Source organism: Vulpes lagopus, chromosome 7 (genome assembly GCF_018345385.1).
Source record: "Vulpes lagopus strain Blue_001 chromosome 7, ASM1834538v1, whole genome shotgun sequence".
Taxonomy (NCBI): Eukaryota; Metazoa; Chordata; class Mammalia; order Carnivora; family Canidae; genus Vulpes; species Vulpes lagopus.
The window spans coordinates 54,039,793-54,057,378 of record NC_054830.1 but is presented as its reverse complement, the minus strand read 5'-3'; the positions used below and the strand labels follow the sequence as shown (position 1 = coordinate 54,057,378).

Below are 17,586 nucleotides of genomic sequence, written 5' to 3'. Positions count from 1 at the left end.
ATTTTCCAACAGAGAATAAAGTACAATTAAGGGACAGGTAAACATTTTACTGGGGACTCCATGGTTCTGTCCTCCAAGCCAGATCTTGTCACCTTTATACAGATGCTAAAACTATGGGCCTATAGAGATAGGAGGTTATCTCATATATATCTATATCTATATCTATATATATAGATATATATGATATAGATATATATGATATAGATATAGAGATATGAGGTTATCTCATCTAGAGATATGAGATATTCTTTCCTTTCAACTATACAGATTCTTCTCACATGCGCCCCACATGTCCATCTGGTAAGTGCCTCTTTATTCCACAGACTTAGAATCACTGCATGGGCAGGATACTAGGCAGGCTGGGGAAAGAGGCAAATTGGGTCTTAACATTGGGTAAAATTTTTTGGTAGCCTCAGGTTTAAATATCTCCCATAGTTCAGAAGATTGTTTTTTCTATAATGGAATGGGGAAACGTTTTAAGTATGTTTAGTACTTTAATTTGGTGACTCAGAAAAATATTCGGCTTTTTCATTTGAAAACTGAATTAATTAATTTCAGGTATGCATATATTTTTCTGAATAAAGTTACTTTTTTTTCAGGTGACACAATTATTACTTTTTATTTAAACGTTTTAGAAGATGAGTGGTAGAGCTCACAAAAGTTACCTCCAACAACAAAGTTGGAGAATTTTTTTTTAAAAAAAAGAGTGGATACCAAATAACTTTTAGGAAGATAACACCTTATTAGCCTCTTACATTGTTGAAGAGAGCAAAAGAAGGCTTAAGATCTAAAGGATAAAAGTTGTATTTATAAACATGCTAAGGAATACATTAAAACAAACAAAAAACAAAAAGAAGGAAAAACATATTGTATCTTACAGGTTAAATTCTGTTATAAATGATTTCTATGGGACTCTATAGTCCCCTTCAACAGCATTTAAATAACAAAAACTCCATTACTGAAAGAGCTTCAATACTCCTTTGGAGCTGGCTATTACAGAATTTATCCTGCACATAAGATGTGCATGAAAAACATCCTGGAGAGACTTGGAATACCTGCAAACATGAAATTGTTTCTCTAAGTTGCACTTATTGGTCTGGAACCCCCTTGACTGGGGTTCAATTACAACTTGAAGCTTGTCACCTTAGGGTAGAAGAACAATTTAAAGCCAAAGGGCACTTTGCTGTAGTTAATTCATGTGGCTTCAAGTACATTTCAGAAGTTTCTCCTCCATGCCAAAGACCTATTGAGAATTAAAGAACACATGAAACTTTCTAACCAAGTCCTAAGAATCTAGGTAATCATTACAGTTTCTATATACTGTTTTCTTAAAGCCACAGATTTTATTATAGAAAGGAGAAAGGTCATGGCATCGACAGATCAAGCACAGGACTTCTAGAATACTAAATTGTTTCTCTCTTGCTTCACAACCAATTATATCAGTGGGCTGCAAAATCATACAGAACCATAACAAAACTGTTAGTGTTTTGCATCATGTCCAATAAAGAGCAATATTTTTGCCTGAGTCTCCCATTAACCTTTATCTAGAGCTATTATTCTTGAACTTTCCATAAAAATTTCTTCTCAAATAATTTAATAATTCTAACAACTTAGAAGGGCAGTGTGAAGACCTAAATATTTCACCCAAGCAGTGAAGGCAACAAAACTCCTTTAAACCTGCTCTCCTGACCAAATTTTATACACTAAAAGAATCCTTTTTCCTTCCCTTCTGCAGGGGTACCCAAAAGAGAGTGGCATTTCTTGGCCACCACAAGTTTTGGGTTGAATCCTCTCTGTTCTTCAATGTTCTGACAAAAACCCTGGGCCTGTATATAGCTCATGCCTCTGGTAATTCAGTTTTGTTCTCAATGAGAGAGATCTCCAGCACAGGTAAGAGCAGCTGAAAGGCATCCTGAATATAGGAAGCACTGTTTGATGCCTCCAGAAATACTGCAGTGATTAGGGGATTAAGGATGTCTGCCTTTTCTTTGCCCCCAGCAGTTGTTAGGCAAGTGGTGAACTCTTTAGACAGAGAAGACAACTCTTTACACAACACAATTGTCATCTGGGAAAGAGTACTGCTTCTTTCTATGGCTGTCACTTCCTGCTTCTGGCCATGCAGAACCAGAGCCGCTGTTTTGTGAAACAGTTCAACTGAGCAGGCAGTCAGCTCTGCTAGGCTCTGGATTGCAAATGCATGGATATCCTCTATTGAATTTTTACTGATTTGCTCATTTTTTTCTGTTTCCAACTGTTTCTCTCCATCTTCCTTCTCTTCTGATGGCTTGGCCAGAGATGTACTGATCCATTTGTAGGCAGTATTCCTTGCCTTGGTAAGTTTCTCACGTTTGGAGGAGACATGCAGCTGGGAAAATAGCTCTGTTATTTCTTTGGTAAAGTCTTCGTCATCTTTTTTCTCTTCTTCCTCTTCCTCACAGAACTCTGCTAGAGTTGCTCCAATTCAAGTTTCAGAGTCTGTAGTTCTTCTCCACTTAAGGAATTAAGAATAGATTTCACCTTTATTTCACTTTCTCGCGAAAGCATCTCCAGAGCTTCCAGATGCGAAAGGCCTTGAAATTCATCAAAAAGGAGCCCATAATGAGTTCTTGTCCGTTTCCAAGGTAACCTCATTGGAGGTCCATAGCTCTTCTTTCTCCTTTGCCTCTCGTAAAACCTGAGACAATGTAGAATTCCAGTTCATCAGACCCTTGGTTCTTTTAAATCCAGGATCCCCTTCTGCTATTACATCCATTGTCTTTTTCCCAATGAATTCTAAGGCATCCAAACCCCCACTGATCACGCTCTTTCCTGTGGTTTGAACAGCCGTAGAGATGGTTGAAAATACACCAAATGGCCCAATCAATGAGGAGGAGTTTGCATTCTCACTGGCATTTGTCTCTCCTGCTGCATACTGGACTTCAGTTGAAATTTCACTGGGACTAGGAATTCCAAGAGGAGTCTCTGCCTTCTCAATGACATTTGAAATACCTTGTCCCACTGTAGCTACTGTAGCTGAGGCTGAAGAGAGCAAGGACTTGCCCCAGCTGCCCCAATATCCCCATCCGGTCTGAGGTACATCTTTGGAAACAGTCTCCTGTTCTTCCTAGTAGTTTTTTTTTAATTTTTATGTATTTATGATAGTCACACAGAGAGAGAGAGAGAGGCAGAGACACAGGCAGAGGGAGAAGCAGGCTCCATGCACCGGGAGCCCGACGTGGGATTCGATCCCAGGTCTCCAGGATCGTGCCCTGGGCCAAAGGCAGGCACCAAACCACTGCGCCACCCAGGGATCCCCACATCTGAAATTTTAGATTATAGATATGATATATTTTAGTTCTTACATCTCTACTTAGTTCCTTCTAGGTTTCCATTTCTCTCTAGAAATAATTTGTCTTTTCATCCATTCTATTTCTTTTAATCTTTAAAATAGTTGAAAATAGTTGTTTTATTTTTTATATTTTTATTTAAATTCAATTAGTCAACATATAATACATTATAGGTTTCAGATGTAGTTTTCAGTAATTCATCAGTTGTGTATAACATCCAGTGCTCATCACATCACATGCCCTCCTTAATTCCCATCACCCTGTTACCTCATCCCCCACTGACCTCCCCTTCAGCAACCCTCAGCTTGTTTTCCATAGGTAAGAGTCTCTTATGGTTTGTCTTCCTCTTTGATATCTTGGAAGCTAAGTAGGGTCAGGCCTGGTTAGTACTTGTTTGGGAGATAATAGTTATTTTAAAGTACTGTCTCCTGATTTCAGTACCTGGAACATCTGTGAGTCTGCTTCTATTGATTATATTTTTGAGTATAAATCACAGGGTCCTATTTTTTGGATGTTATACAATTTTTTAAATAATTGTGTATAAATTACAGTTGACACTGAGACATAACTTTATCTTATTTATTTCAGAGAAAGTGGAAACCTTTTCCTACTTCCATTAGTTAGGATGAGGATTGAATTATTCAGATTCCTAATGGAGTTTAATTAAGATGGGCTATGCTTCAGCTTTAATTATGTTCAATATGCCTGTGATTACCTCAATTCTAAACCTCCGGCTCTGCCTCTATATTTCTATTTTTATTTCATTTTTTAAAATTCATTTTTAAAATTGACTCACAGCTTGAAACATGGAACTACAGTTTTGGAAATCATAAAATACAGGACCACTGATACTCAGAAACTACATGCTCCATCTCAGAGTTAACCTAGGGGCGAGGATGCCCATCACACCCAGTAGGAAGAAGACACTCAGAGCCACTATGAACTCATAGGAGATGCCAGGAATCTCTCATCCCAGAGGGTGGCATTACAAAGAATGAAATGGGATTATACAAATTTGATTATAGGATTAAAAATGAAAGAACTGTATTTTCTACCATGATTGTGATCTTCTGATCCTTCCACACAGATACGGGAAGGGTGTTTATAGAAAAGCTTTGGGCACAGATCTTCCCAGATAATTATTTTCCAACAGAGAATAAAGTACAATTAAGGGACAGGTAAACATTTTACTGGGGACTCCATGGTTCTGTCCTCCAAGCCAGATCTTGTCACCTTTATACAGATGCTAAAACTATGGGCCTATAGAGATAGGAGGTTATCTCATATATATCTATATCTATATCTATATATATAGATATATATGATATAGATATATATGATATAGATATAGAGATATGAGGTTATCTCATCTAGAGATATGAGATATTCTTTCCTTTCAACTATACAGATTCTTCTCACATGCGCCCCACATGTCCATCTGGTAAGTGCCTCTTTATTCCACAGACTTAGAATCACTGCATGGGCAGGATACTAGGCAGGCTGGGGAAAGAGGCAAATTGGGTCTTAACATTGGGTAAAATTTTTTGGTAGCCTCAGGTTTAAATATCTCCCATAGTTCAGAAGATTGTTTTTTCTATAATGGAATGGGGAAACGTTTTAAGTATGTTTAGTACTTTAATTTGGTGACTCAGAAAAATATTCGGCTTTTTCATTTGAAAACTGAATTAATTAATTTCAGGTATGCATATATTTTTCTGAATAAAGTTACTTTTTTTTCAGGTGACACAATTATTACTTTTTATTTAAACGTTTTAGAAGATGAGTGGTAGAGCTCACAAAAGTTACCTCCAACAACAAAGTTGGAGAATTTTTTTTTAAAAAAAAGAGTGGATACCAAATAACTTTTAGGAAGATAACACCTTATTAGCCTCTTACATTGTTGAAGAGAGCAAAAGAAGGCTTAAGATCTAAAGGATAAAAGTTGTATTTATAAACATGCTAAGGAATACATTAAAACAAACAAAAAACAAAAAGAAGGAAAAACATATTGTATCTTACAGGTTAAATTCTGTTATAAATGATTTCTATGGGACTCTATAGTCCCCTTCAACAGCATTTAAATAACAAAAACTCCATTACTGAAAGAGCTTCAATACTCCTTTGGAGCTGGCTATTACAGAATTTATCCTGCACATAAGATGTGCATGAAAAACATCCTGGAGAGACTTGGAATACCTGCAAACATGAAATTGTTTCTCTAAGTTGCACTTATTGGTCTGGAACCCCCTTGACTGGGGTTCAATTACAACTTGAAGCTTGTCACCTTAGGGTAGAAGAACAATTTAAAGCCAAAGGGCACTTTGCTGTAGTTAATTCATGTGGCTTCAAGTACATTTCAGAAGTTTCTCCTCCATGCCAAAGACCTATTGAGAATTAAAGAACACATGAAACTTTCTAACCAAGTCCTAAGAATCTAGGTAATCATTACAGTTTCTATATACTGTTTTCTTAAAGCCACAGATTTTATTATAGAAAGGAGAAAGGTCATGGCATCGACAGATCAAGCACAGGACTTCTAGAATACTAAATTGTTTCTCTCTTGCTTCACAACCAATTATATCAGTGGGCTGCAAAATCATACAGAACCATAACAAAACTGTTAGTGTTTTGCATCATGTCCAATAAAGAGCAATATTTTTGCCTGAGTCTCCCATTAACCTTTATCTAGAGCTATTATTCTTGAACTTTCCATAAAAATTTCTTCTCAAATAATTTAATAATTCTAACAACTTAGAAGGGCAGTGTGAAGACCTAAATATTTCACCCAAGCAGTGAAGGCAACAAAACTCCTTTAAACCTGCTCTCCTGACCAAATTTTATACACTAAAAGAATCCTTTTTCCTTCCCTTCTGCAGGGGTACCCAAAAGAGAGTGGCATTTCTTGGCCACCACAAGTTTTGGGTTGAATCCTCTCTGTTCTTCAATGTTCTGACAAAAACCCTGGGCCTGTATATAGCTCATGCCTCTGGTAATTCAGTTTTGTTCTCAATGAGAGAGATCTCCAGCACAGGTAAGAGCAGCTGAAAGGCATCCTGAATATAGGAAGCACTGTTTGATGCCTCCAGAAATACTGCAGTGATTAGGGGATTAAGGATGTCTGCCTTTTCTTTGCCCCCAGCAGTTGTTAGGCAAGTGGTGAACTCTTTAGACAGAGAAGACAACTCTTTACACAACACAATTGTCATCTGGGAAAGAGTACTGCTTCTTTCTATGGCTGTCACTTCCTGCTTCTGGCCATGCAGAACCAGAGCCGCTGTTTTGTGAAACAGTTCAACTGAGCAGGCAGTCAGCTCTGCTAGGCTCTGGATTGCAAATGCATGGATATCCTCTATTGAATTTTTACTGATTTGCTCATTTTTTTCTGTTTCCAACTGTTTCTCTCCATCTTCCTTCTCTTCTGATGGCTTGGCCAGAGATGTACTGATCCATTTGTAGGCAGTATTCCTTGCCTTGGTAAGTTTCTCACGTTTGGAGGAGACATGCAGCTGGGAAAATAGCTCTGTTATTTCTTTGGTAAAGTCTTCGTCATCTTTTTTCTCTTCTTCCTCTTCCTCACAGAACTCTGCTAGAGTTGCTCCAATTCAAGTTTCAGAGTCTGTAGTTCTTCTCCACTTAAGGAATTAAGAATAGATTTCACCTTTATTTCACTTTCTCGCGAAAGCATCTCCAGAGCTTCCAGATGCGAAAGGCCTTGAAATTCATCAAAAAGGAGCCCATAATGAGTTCTTGTCCGTTTCCAAGGTAACCTCATTGGAGGTCCATAGCTCTTCTTTCTCCTTTGCCTCTCGTAAAACCTGAGACAATGTAGAATTCCAGTTCATCAGACCCTTGGTTCTTTTAAATCCAGGATCCCCTTCTGCTATTACATCCATTGTCTTTTTCCCAATGAATTCTAAGGCATCCAAACCCCCACTGATCACGCTCTTTCCTGTGGTTTGAACAGCCGTAGAGATGGTTGAAAATACACCAAATGGCCCAATCAATGAGGAGGAGTTTGCATTCTCACTGGCATTTGTCTCTCCTGCTGCATACTGGACTTCAGTTGAAATTTCACTGGGACTAGGAATTCCAAGAGGAGTCTCTGCCTTCTCAATGACATTTGAAATACCTTGTCCCACTGTAGCTACTGTAGCTGAGGCTGAAGAGAGCAAGGACTTGCCCCAGCTGCCCCAATATCCCCATCCGGTCTGAGGTACATCTTTGGAAACAGTCTCCTGTTCTTCCTAGTAGTCAGAAAAACAAAAGGCAAAAGAAAAGGGAAAAAAAATAAAGAATAAGAGAGAATACAGAGAAGGTATCTAATTAGCTTTGTCTACAGCCTGTGATGCCTCAACAGGGAGAACTTCTTAAGTCTCAAGGTTCCTGGAAGGTTTGGACTCTGGTCTTTTCCTAGTGATAGCTGCAAGCTCTGATTTATTCTCTGGCTTGGTACTTTGGTCAACAAACTCAGAATTCTCGGCCAGCTCACAGTTCCCATCTTCAAGGGTGGAGGTTGCTTCAGTTACCACTGGAGTCTCAATATCATCTTTTTTTTTTTTTAAGTTTTTTTTTTTAATTTTTATTTATTTATGATAGTCACACAGAGAGAGAGAGAGAGAGAGGCAGAGACATAGGCAGAGGGAGAAGCAGGCTCCATGCACCGGGAGCCCGACGTGGGATTCGATCCCGGGTCTCCAGGATCGCGCCCTGGGCCAAAGGCAGGCGCCAAACCGCTGTGCCACCCAGGGATCCCTCAATATGATCTTTATCTGACATGATTAGGTCATTGCCGCTGCTGCCGCCGCCGCCGCTGAGGAGCCTTGAATAAAATTACTTTTATTGACTTGCTAGTTCAGATCTCAAGGAGATATTACATTTTGTCATTTTAGAGCAGAATATTACTAATTCATATTAATATTCCTCATAAAGGAATAAATTTTAGCTCTGGGTTTTCATTAAAAATACTGCTTTACTTTTCTCATCTTCATAAATCAATTAGAACTATTCTTTAATAACCCTCTAATTTGGGCCATTAAAAAATAATGTATGTCTTGAAAAGAAAGTGAGGTTCTTTGTTTAAAACATCATTTTATCAAGAGAGTTTAACCTCACACTCCTTCAAAATATTTACCAGTATTTTCTCATGAGGATCTTTCTTTTCTCAGTTTTAATTTCATGAATTTAAAATTAATGTTGACAGTACTGAATCATATGCTCTTGCAGCTAGGAAACTTCACATCAGAGGATGGTGAAAATGAGGCTGCAGTTACACAAAAAATAAAGAAAACACAGTGATGATGATAGAAACGTCCCTTGCCTGTTTGCTGAAGACTTAAGCATATAATCTTACAATATTTGGTAGGGAAAAGGACTGTTTTGTCTATTTGTCTCTTCTCCATGTATTATTCATTTTAAAAATACCCCTTCCTTCTCATTGAGCATTAGCCAGAATTCATTTCATTAAGAGGAAAATGTGTAACAGAGCATTTTCATCTGCCCTGATCTCTATGTTTGGGTTTTATTTTTTTTTTTCTAAACTATATCTTATCATGAATTTATTATCAGATAAATGGGAACTGATCTACTTTTTTGTTACTAAAATACAAAGAAGATGATGTTAAAGAGGAAAAAAGTAAGACTACTTTTATGTCATTAATGGGTGGATTATGGAAACCAATTCTTATGTAGGACTGTTTGGGCTTCCCAGTAATGACTGTTTCATATTTGTGATAAAGCACCTCTGGGGTTTTCTTGTTTCTTTACTTTGGAATAATAATTACTCTTCTCTTGATTTTTCTCAAAATAGATGTAAAAATATTGAGACTATAAGTACCCATGTGTAAGGGACCACCCTGAACTGAACTTTGCAGTCCTTGAAATTTGCAAAAGCAATGGATAATTCTTACCCGTGTTTTTTTTGGAGATTGCTGCTACTCATGTATTCAAATATTCCTCAGATTTCCCATTTTCATTCCCTTGCAGTTAGTATATTTCACCATGCTCTGTACACTGACATCTAGTTGGTGATGATTTTGCCTTCCTAGACTCTACCAGCTGTTTCTCCACAGTTCCCTCCCTGGTCCATATGTCACAAGGTAGAGGATATTTTCCAGTAAATCCACAGCCCAAACCCACATGTGTGGTGTATTGTCAATTTCACCTCCCAGATCCTTTCTGTTCATTTATACTTCAGTTTCTGGAAGAGGATTATAATGATGACAATGAAGGTGAAATTGACCTTTATGATAGTAACAAACTAAATATGCCCTTTCCAGCCCGAGTGGCTCAGTGGTTTAGCGCCGCCTTCAGCCCAGGGTGTGATCCTGGAGACTGGGATCAAGTCCCACGTGGGGCTCCCTGCATGGAGCCTGCTTCTCCCTCTGCCTGGGCCTCTACCTCTCTCTCTCTCTCTCTGTGTGTGTGTGTGTCTCTCATGAATAAATAAATAAAATCTTTAAAAAAATGCCCTTTCGTGTACATAAGGCACATTGTAAATCCTAAAGATAAATCATATTATTTATACATTATCTCCATCCTAAGAAATGTGCATTTTTATGATGGTATCGTACAGTGAAAACAGATGTGCTCATCCTTCCTTTTTTCCCCCTGTAATCTGTGCCACCCACAAGGTCATAATGCCCAAATTTGCACTGGGATCTGGCAAAGAGTTTCCTCCGTCATTATATTCTCCATTTCTCTGACCACTGGCTTGAGTACAATGACCTTAGCATTCTTCACTAGTTTGCAGTCCATTTGAAAACACTGTGTTCCATATGATTATTCATGATTCAGATAATTGCAGAATGACACAACGTCTAAAGTGATTGCTTCCTTGATCAAGTTTTTAAGGGAAATTTTAGCCATGTTAACTTTCTCCTGAGGAAACCACAGCCTTCGCTTTAGTTCTAAATGGCCCTTGAGTGATAATTTTTCCAAATGAATGTTCATATTTCACTTTGACATTTCTTATTCCATTTATGTTTTGTTTTGCTTGCCTCTTTCTTTTATTTTGATTTCCTGATTTGCCTACTTATCTTTTCTTTCCTCTTTCACAGTGTGGTATGTCTCTTAGAGTATGACTTGTTTCAGAATTTTCTGTCATGTTATTTTCTCTGTGATTTATGTCATTATAATCAGAACTCCAAGTCACTTTGAAGGTATCTATTTTTCTCCAGTTTTAAAATGAGATTTTTGTGCTTGATTCATTAGGCAAGCCAGGTATCATCTGAACACCAGCCACTCCAAGAACCTTATTTGAGGAGGGTCTCCTAGGTCAGCCGCTGATGACCAAAATTCTGCACCCTGCTATCCTAAACATTGATGTGTGAGTCAGGTGAAGAGCGTGATCAATCTTATGAATTGATGTGGCAATGGTAATAGGAATCATGTCCTGCTGGCCAGAGGGAAAAAGATCGGGGTCTTTAAAGCCAGAGACTGTCAGAAGGAATCCCAGAGGGAAGACAATCAGAGAAGGGTCTCTAATTCTGTATATGTAGTGCACAAATCTAGGATTAATCCCAGACATGTATGGGACAGTCCTAAACCAACTGTTGGAACAAATACAAAAAGAAGAAGAAACAGAACTTACAATATGCATCTAAGAGGGGAGATTGCCTTCTAAAACAAAACAAACATTCTTCAGAGGATTGTAACAAGACTAAAAGCATAGGCTAATAGTCACAAAGTCCAAGATACAATTCAAAATTACTCAAAATAGAGCGGCGGGCTTTGGTGCAGACATGGCCAAGTCTAAGAACCACACCACGCACAACCAGTCATGAAAATGGCACAGAAATGGCATCAAGAAACCCCGGTCACAAAGATACGAATCTCTTAAGGGGGTAGACCCCAAGTTCCTGAGGAACACGTGCTTTGCAAAGAAGCACAACAAGAAGGGCCTGAAGAAGATGCAGGCCAACAATGTCAAGGCTATGACTGCGCGTGCTGAGGCTATCAAGGCCCTTGTCAAGCCCAAGGAGGTTAAGCCCAAGATCCCAAAGGGCGGCAGCCACAAGCTCAATCGACTTGCCTACATTGCTCACCCCAAGCTCGGGAAACCTGCTCGTGCCCGCATTGCCAAAGGTCTCAGGCTCTGCTGGCCAAAGGCCAAGGCCAAGGCTCAAACCAAGGCCCAGGCTGCAGCTGTGACCCCAGCTCCAGCTCCTGCTTCTACTCCTGCAGCGCAGGCTCCCAAAGGTGCCCAGGCCCCCACAAAGGCTCCAGTGTAGAGGCTTCTGCCTGCCAGTGTGAGGACAGAAAGACTGGTATGACCCCTGGGCTTCTGTCGGCATGGGCCTGGTGTCCTCCTGTGCTATTTTATTTGTACAAATAAACCTGCAGCAGGATCTGTCAAAAAAAAAAATTACTCAAAATATAAAGAACTGGGAAAATGTAAGCAATACTAAGGGATAAATACGTAGAAGCCAAACCCAAGATTAAGAAATGGTATTGAAACTGTCGTAGACACAAATAGAAGTTCTTATAAGTTATAAATATATTTTTCTATATTATATTTATAACATTATAAAATATAAATCTGACCCATAAGGTAAGAAAGATGCACTAAAAATGAATGAAAAGATAGGATTTCTCCGTAGAAAAACAGAAGTTATAAAACATAACCAAATGGAAAATTTAGAACTGAAAATTTTTACAACTGAAAATTAAAATCTTCCTCAATGGGCTCAGTAGTGAATGGAGATGACGGAAGAGGAATAATCTACAAACTTGATGATTGGCCAATAGAGAAACAGAAATTAGATTGAAAGAAATGACAGAGCCTCAGGTTCCTACCAGATAATATCAGAAGGTCTAAAGTACATATAATTATCATTAGAGAAGAAAAAATGGGGGGGGGGATTTTTGGAAAAATTAGTAGCCATAAAACTAACCAAATGTGACAAAAGATACATATTTATCAATTTTGAAGTTCAGCAAACCCCAAATGGGATAAATGCAAAGGAAATTATGCTTAAACAAATCATAAAAAACTACTAAAACCCAAAAAGAAAAAAAAGCTACTGAAACCCAAAGATAAAATATTTTGGAAGCAGCTAGAGACAAATGATACATTGATATGAGAAAATAATTATTTGAATGACCATAGGTTTTTTTCATCAGTAACAATGGATATCACAAGGCAGCCAAAGTATCTTTAAAGTGCTATATTTTTTTAAATCCTACTAACCCACCATTCTATATCCTTCAAAAATATCTTTGATTGAAGTTGAACTAAAAGAAATATTTGCAAGCATAGTTGCTCTACAGGATAAGCTAAATAAAGTACTTCACAATTGAAGATATGATGGAAACTTGCATGTGTAGAACATAAAGGATGGCACAGAAATGGTAAATGTATGAGTAACTAGAAAACATTTATTTTATTCCTTCTCAAAATTTCTTTAAAATACACGTGACTGTTTTTTTAAAATTATAACACAGTGTATTGGGAGTTTTCTGTGTAGAGATGTAATATCTTCAACAATGATGGTGGTGTAAATGACCAATATGGTATTAAAGGTTTGACAATTTACATGAAATGATACTACATATTAATTCTAGGTAGGTTGTAAAAGTCAGATATGGACATTAATTTTCCTGGGATAACAATGAAAAAAGTAATTCAAAGACATACTGCCAAAATTCCAGTATGTAATTGATACATTAGAATACTAATGTTATAGTAGTCAAACAATTTTTTTAAAAGCAAGAGAGGTGCCTAGGTAGCCTAGTTGGTTGAGCATACAACTCTTGGTTTGGGGTCAGGTCACGATCTCAGGGTTGGAGGATGGAGCCCCACATCAGGGGGTGGGGGGTCCACACTCAGCAGGGAGTCTGCTTGAGATTCTCTCTTTCCTTCTTCACTTGCCCTACTCCCCTCTCTAAAATAAATAAATGAATCTTTTTTAAAAAATTGATAATCTAAACAATCAAGTTAAAAGGCAGAGACTGACATAGTGAATACAGAACAAGTCCCATTACATGTTTTCTAATGTAAGAGAACTAAAAAGGGAGTAAGGGAGTGAAAGAGATACACCATGTAAAGAGTGAGTATAAGACATCTCAGGTTGCTGTTTTAATATCAGATAAAGCAGACATAAAGATGAAGTGTTTGCCACAGCAGGATAGATTTTTCACAAAGATAAAAGCACAAAACTTCGTCAGGAAGGCAATTTGATATTGATAACAAATATCACTGTGTATGCAACTAATCACATGGCCTCAAATGCATGAGGCAAAAATTGAGAGAAATAAAGGGAGCTACCTACAATTTCACAAGCATAGTGAGATATTTTAACACTCTTCTCCAGAAATTAATAGTAGAAGACATTAGACAACATGGTAGATTTAAGCAATGCTATCAAGGACTTTCTTTTAATTATTAGGTACGGAGCTCTACATCCCAAACTGTAGAACAATTTTCTCCATGCACATGACACACCAACATAAGCCATATACTGGGACATAAAATGAATCTCAATAACTTGAAGAGGATCAAAATTATACAAAGTTGTTTTTTCAGACCACAAACAACTAGAGTAGAATCTATACTACTAATATATATATTAGAAATAATATACCTAGGAAGGAAAGAAGGAAAATAAGAGAATATATAAAGAAAACTAATCTGACAACTATATAGAAAATTAAAGAAGCCAAAAACTGTTTCTCAAGATCAAAAATAACAATTCTTAGCTAGATCTACAAAAAAAAAAAAAGAGAGAGAGAGAAAAGCAAATCACCAATATCAAGATTTAAAAATGGGTTGTTGTTGGGTCTGCATGTAATGAGCTTGGAAGTTGCCACTCCACCTTAACAAGTAAATGGCTCCACAGACTGAAAAATCAACAGCTCTGCTTGGATCCACAAGAGAAGGGGAAGGCACTGGAAAACCACAGTCGCCAAGATTGGAGAGACAGACAGATGAATACAAGGAGTCACAGATTACCAAACCAGAGATGCACAAGTGGAAACTGCTGCAAGAACCAGTGCCGGGGTAGGAAAACCTTACCTCTTATTAAATAAGTGCTGGAGACTCAGTGTGGACAACTCAGAGAGTTAAAAACTCCAGGGTGATACAGTCATGGGGGAAAGGGGGATGCGGAACTCCACAATAGTATGAAATTTATCATCAGAACTCCTTCTTATTCCCATACTAAATATCTGAGATCTCCTTGTTTCCAAAAGATAGGGAAGGGAAAGGATTATTCTATTCTATTCTATTCTATTCTATTCTATTCTATTCTATTCTATTCTATTCATTATTTTTTTTTCTAGTTTTGAGTTTTTACTTAAATTCCAGGTAGTTAACATACAGTGTAATGTTAGTTTCAGTAGTAGAATTTAGTGATTCATCACTTGAATACAATACCCAGTGCTCATCAACAGCTAGTGCCCCCTTTAGTACCACTCACCCATCTAACCCATTTCTCTGTCCCTCTCCTCCAGCACCTCTCAGGTTGTTCTCTATAGTTATGGCTTGCCTCTCTTTTTTCCCACCTAGGTTCATCTGTTCTTTCTTAAATTCCACATGAGTGAAACCATATGGTATTTGCCTTTCTCTGTCTGACTTATTTCACTTAGCATAGTACTCTCTAGCTCCATCCACATTGTTGCAAATGGCAAGACTTCAACTTTCTTATGGCTGAGTATATTCCATTATGTGAGTGTAGGTGTGTGTGTGTGTGTGTGTGTGTGTGTGTGTGTGTGTGTATCACATTGTCTTTATTCATTCGTCAGTTAATGGATGGACATTTGGGCTGTTTCATAATTTGGCTGTTGAAAATGCTGCTCTACACATTGGGATGCATGCATCCCTTTGACTTAGTATTTTTGTATTCTTTAGGTAAATACCTAGTAGTGCAATTACTGGATCATAGAGTAGTTAGTTCTATTTTTAACTTTTTGAGGAACTTCCATACTGTTTTCCAGAGTGGCTGCACCAGTTTGCATTTCCATTAACAGTGCAAGAGGGTTCCCCTTTCTCTACATCCTCACCAACACCTGTTGTTTCCTGTGTTGTTAATTTTAGCCATTCTGACAGGGGTGAGGTGGTATCTCATTGTAGTTTTGATTTGTATTTCCTTGATAACGAGTGATGTTGAGCATCTTTCCATGTGTCTGTTGGCCATCTGGATGTCTTCTTTGAGAGAATATCTGTTTATGTCTTCTGCCCATTTTTAAATTAGATCATTTGGGTTTACATGTTGAGTTCACTAAGTTCTTTACATATTTTGGGTATTAGCCCTTTATCAGATATGCCATTTCATATCTTCTCCCATTCTTTAGGCTGCCTTGTAGTTTTGTTGATTGTTTCCTTTGCTGTACAGAAGCTTTTTATCTTGATGAAGTCCTAGTAGTTAAATTTTGCTTTTGTTTCTCTTGCCTCAGGAGACATATCTAGTAAGAAGTTGCTATGGCCCATGTCAAAGAGGCTGCTGCCTGTGTTCTCTTCTAGGAGTTTGAAGGTTTCCTGTTTCACATTTAGGTCTTTCATCCATTTTGAATTTATTTATTTTTTTAAATTACTTTTTTTATTGGAATTCAATTTGCCAACATATAGCATAACACCCAGTGCTCATCCCGCCAAGTGCCCTCCTCAGTGCCCATCTCACTCTTCTGCATGTTGCTGTCCAGTTTTCCCAACACCTTTTGTTGAAGAGACTGTCTTTTTTCCATTGGATACTATTCCCTGCTTTGTTGAAGATTAATTGACCATATAGTTTCGTTGATCTATGTGTCTGGTTTTGTGCCGCTGCCACACTGTCTTAATTCCCACAGCTTTGTAATATAACTTAGAGTCTGAAATTGTGATGCCTCCAGTTTTGCTTTTCTTTTTCAAGAGTGCTTTGGCTATTCAGGTCTTTCTTGGTTCCATACACATTTTAAGATTGTTTATTCCAGTTCTGTGAAAAATGATGGTGGTATTTTGATAGGGATTGCATTAAATGTGTAGATTGGTTTGGGTAATATAGACATTTTAACAATATTTGTTCTTCCAATCCATGGGCATGGGATGTTTTTCTATTTCTTTGTGTCCTCTTCAATTTCTTTCACAAGTGTTTTATGGTTTTGAGCACAGATCTTCACCTCTTTGTTAGGTTTATTCCTAGGTATCTTATGGGTTTTGGTGCAGTTGTGAATGGGATTGATTCCTGATTTCTCTTCCTGCTGCTTTATTATTGGTATATAGAAGTGCAACGGCTTTCTGTACATTGATTTTGCATCCTACTACTTTACTGAATTTGTGTATCAGTTCTAGCAATTTTTTTGGTGGAATCTTTTGGGTTTTCTAATAGAGTTTTATGTTATTTGCAAATAGTGGAAGTTTGACTTCTTCCTTGCTGATTTGGATGCCTTTTATTTCTTTGTGCTGATTGCTGAGGCTAGGGATTCCAGTACTATGTTAAGTAACAGTGGTGAAAGTGGACATCTCTGTCTTGTTGCTGGACCAAAAGGGAAAACTCTCAGTTTTTCCCCAGTGAGGATGATATTAGCTGTGGGTCCTTTGTATATGGCCTTCAGGATGTTGAAGTATGTTTCATCTATCCCTACTTTGTTGAGGGTTTTTATCAAGAACGAATGCTGTAGGGCACCCGGGTGGCTCAGGAGGCTAAGTGTCTGCCTTCAGCTCAGGTCCCAGGATTGAGTCCTACTTGGGCTCCCTGCTCAGTGGGGATCCTGCTTCTCCCTCTCCCTCTGCTGCTCCCCCTGCTTGTGCTCTCTCTCTCTCTCTCTTTCTCTCAAACAAGTAAATAAAATCTTTCAAAAAAAAAAAAAAGAATGGATGCTGTACTTTATCAAATGCTTTTCCTACATCTCTTGGTAAAGGTTCTTATCCTCTCTTTTATTAATGTGGTATATCATCTTCACTGATTTGTGAATATTGAGCTACCCTTGCAACCCAGGAATAAATCCCACTTGACCATGGTGAACAATTCTTTTAATGTACTGTTGAATTCAACTTTCTAGTATTTTATTGAGAATTTTTTCACTTGTGTTCATCAGGGATATTGGCCTGTAGTTCTCTTTTTTAGGGGGGTCTTTGTCTGGTTTTAGAATCAAGATAATGCTGGCCTCATAGAATGAGTTAAGAAATTTTCCTTCCTTTTCTATTTTTTGGAATAGCTTCAGAAGAATAGTATTAACTCTTCTTTAAATGTTTGGTAGAATTCCTCTAGGCAGCCATCTGACCCTGGGTTTTTGTTTGTGAGGAGATTTTTTAATTACTAATTCAATTTCTTTGCTGGTTATAGTTCTT

The 17,586-nt window shown here is 37.9% G+C and overlaps 2 protein-coding genes and 1 pseudogene across 2 annotated transcripts; 1 reads left to right on the top strand and 2 right to left on the bottom strand.

Annotated features, from left to right (window-relative positions):
• Nucleotides 1–1,801: 1,801 nt before the first annotated feature.
• On the bottom strand, nucleotides 1,802–3,776 carry LOC121495150 (protein FAM114A2-like). The gene is given in 4 exon segments (XM_041762425.1): nucleotides 1,802–2,451; nucleotides 2,454–2,605; nucleotides 2,607–3,103; nucleotides 3,768–3,776. Coding segments are annotated over 4 exon segments (1,272 nt in total). The 3' UTR covers nucleotides 1,802–1,837.
• Nucleotides 3,777–6,268: 2,492 nt separating this feature from the next.
• Nucleotides 6,269–7,824, bottom strand: LOC121495149 (protein FAM114A2-like). Its single transcript, XM_041762424.1, is given in 4 exon segments — nucleotides 6,269–6,918; nucleotides 6,921–7,072; nucleotides 7,074–7,570; nucleotides 7,816–7,824. Coding segments are annotated over 4 exon segments (1,272 nt in total). The 3' UTR covers nucleotides 6,269–6,304.
• A 3,241-nt stretch (nucleotides 7,825–11,065) lies between these two features.
• LOC121496214 lies at nucleotides 11,066–11,594 on the top strand (annotated as a pseudogene).
• The last annotated feature ends 5,992 nt before the right edge of the window (nucleotides 11,595–17,586 follow it).